General features: G+C 35.5%; 1 protein-coding gene across 2 annotated transcripts in view; it reads left to right on the top strand.

The window, feature by feature from the left end:
* The window catches only part of LOC104755300 (ADP-ribosylation factor GTPase-activating protein AGD4-like), an 8,083-nt gene continuing 3,359 nt past the window's right edge, over positions 1,366-6,089 (top strand). The window contains exons 1-13 of one of the 2 annotated variants that reach the window (XM_010477654.2): positions 1,366-1,413; positions 1,560-1,636; positions 1,949-2,049; positions 2,694-2,764; positions 3,089-3,151; positions 3,275-3,319; positions 3,505-3,570; positions 3,765-3,812; positions 3,902-3,997; positions 4,099-4,140; positions 4,317-4,523; positions 4,946-5,071; positions 5,606-5,821. In XM_010477654.2, coding sequence (XP_010475956.1) covers positions 1,366-1,413; positions 1,560-1,636; positions 1,949-2,049; positions 2,694-2,764; positions 3,089-3,151; positions 3,275-3,319; positions 3,505-3,570; positions 3,765-3,812; positions 3,902-3,997; positions 4,099-4,140; positions 4,317-4,523; positions 4,946-5,071; positions 5,606-5,821 — 1,206 coding nt within the window. Of the gene's footprint in view, positions 1,414-1,559; positions 1,637-1,948; positions 2,050-2,693; positions 2,765-3,088; positions 3,152-3,274; positions 3,320-3,504; positions 3,571-3,764; positions 3,813-3,894; positions 3,998-4,098; positions 4,141-4,316; positions 4,524-4,945; positions 5,072-5,605; positions 5,822-6,089 lie in introns of those variants that run through there. The other variant, XM_019239195.1, reaches the window with a different exon arrangement.

The raw sequence follows: 6,089 nt of genomic DNA, 5'->3' as shown, positions 1-6,089 counted from the left end.
TATTTTAAAATCAATGATTGAATAACACATGATTTTTGTCTGGATTTCCAAATCCATTAAAATCATAGAATCAATAACCCCTCTTAGAACCAAAAAAAATAATTATTATTTGCTGAGAGATATGAGCTGTATTAATGAAATGTTTTCATTGGTAAACAAATAAGCTGATGTGTCAGCTTCATATTCCACCAAAATGTTAATGGTCAGCTTCATATTCCATCAAAATAAGTTATGTCATGAGATTTAAGTTGTTTTTAGATGGGGACAAAACCATTTGTGCAATATTCCATATTTCAAACCTGAGTACTGAGTCTATACGTCATTAGATCAAAAGATCCATCAGGTGGTATGAAAGATATCGTCCTGTCGTTTTCAAAACGGGCTAATCGAACACACCTACATTTTGAAGAAAGATACATGTAAAAACTCAAGTATCAAATCGAGTTACTAAAATATGGTCTGGATAAAGTGATTGTCAAGAATGTTTGGAGTTGCAAGAGTATACATACTGATGAAGTTTGATGTCCTCCAAATCAATGGCTTTTCCTTTTGTTGCTCGCCCATGTGCTTCCAACAATACTCTATCATTCAGGCCTAACTTACACTCTGGCATTCCACTAGCAATACATTGATTACGAAGCAGAGGGTCAAAGAGGTGCGGCTTTTCATTTAATATACTTTTTGTTTACTAGGAATAGTAGAGAACGCACCACAAGTATGTTCGCATCTTTAACGCTTCAACGACATCAGACCTGACAATTTGCCCATTACTGTTCACAAGGATATTTACACTCTCAATTACATCCAAGAAAACCTGGAAAACAAAACATATGTCTGTCAACATTTGAAAACTTAAACGTTAGAAAAGTAAAATACTTGTTCCCTGCTTGAAAAGTAAGGCACCTACTTCGTTTTTCTTAAACTGTAACCCCTCAGTCCTCCATGAGACAGCATTTGTGACAGCCATGTGTAACTTCCATTGTATAAGCATCAGTCTTGATGAATTCACTAAGGATTCTCGCCTCAGTATACTGAGGGTAACCAAAGTCCATCATCTCGTCAAGTAACTCATACTGCCAGCAACACAAGTCAATTTCAGTACCTAGTTCCCATAAAAATAGGGGTTTAAAAATAAAAAGATACGAAGAAGAGGGGTATATTTGAAAATATGAAATAGTTGTGGATTCTTCTAGCTAATTTCTAAAAAGCAATCACTATCACCGTTCCCATTCATCATCACCAACTGAAAAGGCCTCTGGATCTCGCCAGATCCCATCTTCGAACCGAATCAGACATCCAAACTTCTCGCTCACTCTGTGGTCTCAAAGTTTCTTCCTTTCTTTTTTTTTTTGTTTTGTTTCACCAATGGCGACCTTTATCAATCTCGAGGATTCCCCAATGTTTCAGAAACAGGTACATTGATTGGAAAAGCTTTCGTGTATTATTTATTTATTACCTTTCCTGGGAATTTCAAAATTCAGGATTTTTTTTTGGTATAAATTGTGTGACTTTATCACCTAAATTGTTGTCTTGCCTCTGTTTCTCATTGATTCAATCAGGTTTGTTCATTGGAGTGGACAGCTGATGAGCTTAAAGATCGTTGTCAGAAGCTACACAAAGGTGTTAAGAAGTTTATGTATGTCAAAATCTATCCTTTTCTTTCTACCGTATTTTATCTTCCTGTGGACATTAATAAGATGTCAAGAACATTTTCTGAAAGTGGAAGTTGGATTTTTTGGTACCATTTTGTCTCTTCTCATAATTGGCAAATACTGTTTCTCCATTTTCATGTAAATCTTCGATTATATATGTTGTTGGCTTTCTTTTCCAATGCAAGATATTCTGGCATCGCCTAATTTTGTTGCTACTCCACTTTTGTCATTTGTATCTACGTGGCCAGGCGTGTTATCAGTGACTGACATGTATTGCATTACTTTTATTTTTGTAGGGCAAGTTTGGGAGAGGCATCCAAAGGAGAAAGTGCCTTTGCTGATTGTCTGGAAGCATTTGGTGCTGGGCATGATGATCCTATCAGTCTTTCAATTGGAGGTTACTGATTCTCCATCCAACTCTGTCTTCTTGCTATCTGCTATGATTTACCACTTTATTCCTTTCATTAGTGATAAGTGACGGAGTGATGCAAATATTCTCTGGTTGCTATGGATTATATTCTCGTGGGATTCAACTATTCAATACGTAACACAATTTTAGTAGTGAAGTTGAGCCTTACTGTGTTTCTTAGTTAAGTGTACCTTATTGGACATCTAGATTAGATTAGTCATGGAATAAGCATTGGTAGTGGGAAACAAACAGATTCACCTAGGTATGTTAGTTCAAGATTTCTGGAAGCTTTCAGAATCCACAGGAGGCACTTCTAGCATGTGGTTACCTTAAAATGATTTAGTAAAGAATGGGATTTTTTGCTTTCATAGACTATCATGTTTCTTATTATTGATTTTTAACAAGTTAAGTAGATTGATTTTGTTTACTAAGACAGAGTCTACTGAAGCTGCTCTTACTTGGCTTATGATATATTTCTTCTTAGCTTAATACATCGTCTAAGTTTATGTTTGTTCTCATCATTTCCTTTTGTAACCTACATTTTATAATTTCTAAGATTATATCATGAACAGGGGTACTTTAAGTGTCTTGTTTCTATCCTATTTGATTGTTATTCTTTTCAATGACACCAGGTCCAGTTATATCCAAATTCATAAATACTCTTCGAGAGCTTTCTTCTTATAAGGAGTTTCTTTGCTCACAGGTATGCTCACTGTATCTTGTGAACAAATAATAAATGCCAGCAAAGACTAACAGATGCCTATCATCATTGAGAGCATATTTTTGTTTGGTACTTTAAATGAAGATTTGGTTAGTGTAGTGGTCTTTGTTGATTCAAGGATTCATATCCTGATATTTTTTCTGAAAATATTTGTTTGAGTTACTAACTTACTAATTAACTCTGTGGAAAGGGGGGATGTAAAAGTAGAATAGTTTGTTTAAAATGCCAAATATGTAGTTGATTTTAGTGCAAATGCCTTAACTCTTTATATAACAGTTGTGGTACTTTATGGGAAAAAATTTCTAGGTGGAGCATGTGTTGCTTGAGAGGTTGATGAACTTTATTAATGTTGATCTACAAGAAGCTAAGGTATTCGTTTTCTCTTCTTAGTCTGACTTTGATCAATAATTTCTTAGTCTTGCACCACAAATATATATCGAAAACTATTCCGGTCACATTTTAACCAACCATATGCCGTTTCTACCCTTGTAGGAGTCTCGGCATCGATTTGATAAAGCTGCTCATTCGTACGATCAGGTACTTGGTTATAGAGTCTATAGCTCTCTTAATTTCTTGTGCTTGCAGTTGTACGCACGTTTTCTTCGCCTAATTAAAATATGTTTTGTAGGTTGGTGTTGCCACCACAAGAATGCACAGAACTTAAACATTGCAAAATATTCTTCATCTGAACTGGTGTGATGAGTTTTCTTATCTGCTTGTAGTCGCGTGAGAAGTTTGTGTCTTTAAAGAAGAATACAAAAGGAGAAATTGTTGCAGAGTTGGAAGAGGTAGAACATTTGATTCTTATGTATATCTTTTTGTTTGTTTCTCTTCGTGGCTACTAAGAAAAAGTGAAGCCAAAAATCGCGCCTAAGCACATATATAATAAGTAGATGTTGTCGTTTCTTAATATATTTACCATGCGGTGTGCTTTTTTCCCCCAGCATGTTAACTTACCTGTGCCGTCATATTTGAATGACAGGATCTGGAGAACTCAAAGTCAACATTTGAGAAGAGCCGTTTCAATCTAGTATGCTGTTTCTAGTAACCGAAGCCATTGTTATTTACTTTCGACATATCTACTTTGAAGTAAATTTTTGCATTGGTTGAAGAATGCAGGTAAATTCACTGATGACTATTGAAGCTAAAAAGAAGTATGAGTTTTTAGAATCTATAAGTGCAATTATGGATGCCCATCTGAGATATTTTAAACTTGTAAGGTCTCTAATTTTCAATTTTGAATCTTTACCATGTAAGACCCGACTAAGTTTGACATTTGTGATTGTGGCCCTTAATTTGATCTCTTTGTAATTCAGGGATATGACTTGTTGAGTCAACTGGAACCATTTATTCATCAGGTACAAACTTGTACTCAACTTGATATCTCAATATTTTAGGTGGGCAGGACAAATTGTGAGCTTCTATAGTTTCCAGAGGCAATTTGAATTTGCAAATGGGGGATGTATGTTGTTAGGTTAGATACAATGAGGTGTTGAAATCCATTCGTGCTGACTTGTGATTCTTCTTCTTACAGATATTAACATTTGCTCAACAATCAAAAGAACAGTCTAAGATTGAACAAGATCGACTAGCAAGACGCATTCAAGAATTCAGGACACAGTCTGAACTAGACAGCCAACAGCTAGCCGCTAACGCAGAACCCTCTGGTGTTAACGGAAACCGTGTTGGTGGAACCATCCCTTATAAAAATACCGAAACAAGTTTAACAGCAGACAAGGAAGTACGCGTTTCTGATTTCATTCTTGCAAGAATCGAGAGCAATTTATGTTTTACATTTTGTTTCCCATAGCTCTTTTGTGTTTGCTTTGTTCTTTTGAAAGTGTTTTTGTGGTGATCGATTGGTTAAGAAAGTTATAAGTGTTTTCTTCTCACCAGAGGGGGATAGGATAAGGTAGGATATGACTGTTAAGAAGATGGAACAGTCCTTATATTGGATTTAGATGCTTAACTCTTGCTTGTTTCTGTCTTTTACTGTCTGTGTCAGTTACCTTATAGCGCTTACAAAAAATTTCCTAGCATCTTGTGCGCCAGTGTGATTATACAACATTTAGAGACTCGTTTTTTAATTATTATTTGACGCTAAAATTTCCAGCCCAGCTGAATTTGTTATTGTCTTACAGAGTTCCTTTTTGTACGATGCAGGTAATTAAACAGGGGTATTTATTAAAGCGTTCAGCAAGTTTGAGAACTGATTGGAAAAGAAAGTTTTTTGTCCTTGATAGTCATGGTTCTATGTACTATTATAGAAGTAATGGTAATAAATCAATGGTACGTACGCACTCTTTTTCCTGCCTCATTTCCATGAGAGACGTCCATAAGGCCTTTCCAATTTGGTCATTCGTTCTACATGCTAATTGTTACATTTCTTAAATCTCACTGATTGTTTCATGAATCCTTCTTTTCCCCTGAAATGAATAATTCATTTGTTATGAAATAGTGGGACAATAAATAATAGAAACAGGTCGAGCAAATGATAAGATTTCTGTATCAGCTTTAAGATTTAACTCTATAATATCGTGTGATAGAAAGTCTCTAAAAATATAGTGGATATTGATATAAGCCTATCAGATCATCATTAACTGCAGAACATTTTCTAATTTGACACGAGCTATGAGTATTAAGCCTTTAATGAGGTTGTTACATGTATATTTCACCTGGCACTTCCTCATGCTATTATTTACATTTATATAAGTATAGATTGCAGAATGAATTACCTGGCACTTCCTCATCTCTCTTTATATTATATTCATAGTTTCTGTTTGTTTACAACGGTTGAATTTTTTTTGCTATTCGTATTCTCAGGGATCTCAGCATCACTATAGTGGTTCATCTGACCATAATACTGGTGTGTTTGGTCGATTTCGTGCAAGACATAACCGATCAGGTTCGCTCACTGAGGGTAGCTTAGGCTGTAATACTATCGATCTTCGCACTTCTTTGATAAAACTAGACGCAGAAGACATGGATCTTCGGCTCTGTTTCAGAATTATTTCTCCTCAAAAAACTTACACACTTCAGGTACCCAGTTTACTCGCCATAGGGCTAGGTTGCAAGTCACAGGGCATACAGAATACTGTTTTTTTTTTTTGTTGGGTTCCTCCAAATTCATTATATGAAACACAGAGCTGTGCTCTTTATATATTCTTTCAAAGTGTATACTAGACCCCAGTCCTTACCTTGCAGACAACCTACATGGACCCTCGTAGCAAGTGTATCGTTGATTCATGTCAATCTTACTTTCTTTTTGCTTTTTTGATTTCCCCTTAAAATTCGGTTGGTTTTAGCG

The sequence above is a fragment of the Camelina sativa genome, chromosome 17, assembly GCF_000633955.1.
Source record: "Camelina sativa cultivar DH55 chromosome 17, Cs, whole genome shotgun sequence".
NCBI classification, from domain to species: Eukaryota; Viridiplantae; Streptophyta; class Magnoliopsida; order Brassicales; family Brassicaceae; genus Camelina; species Camelina sativa.
This window is presented reverse-complemented; position numbering and strand designations above follow the sequence as displayed.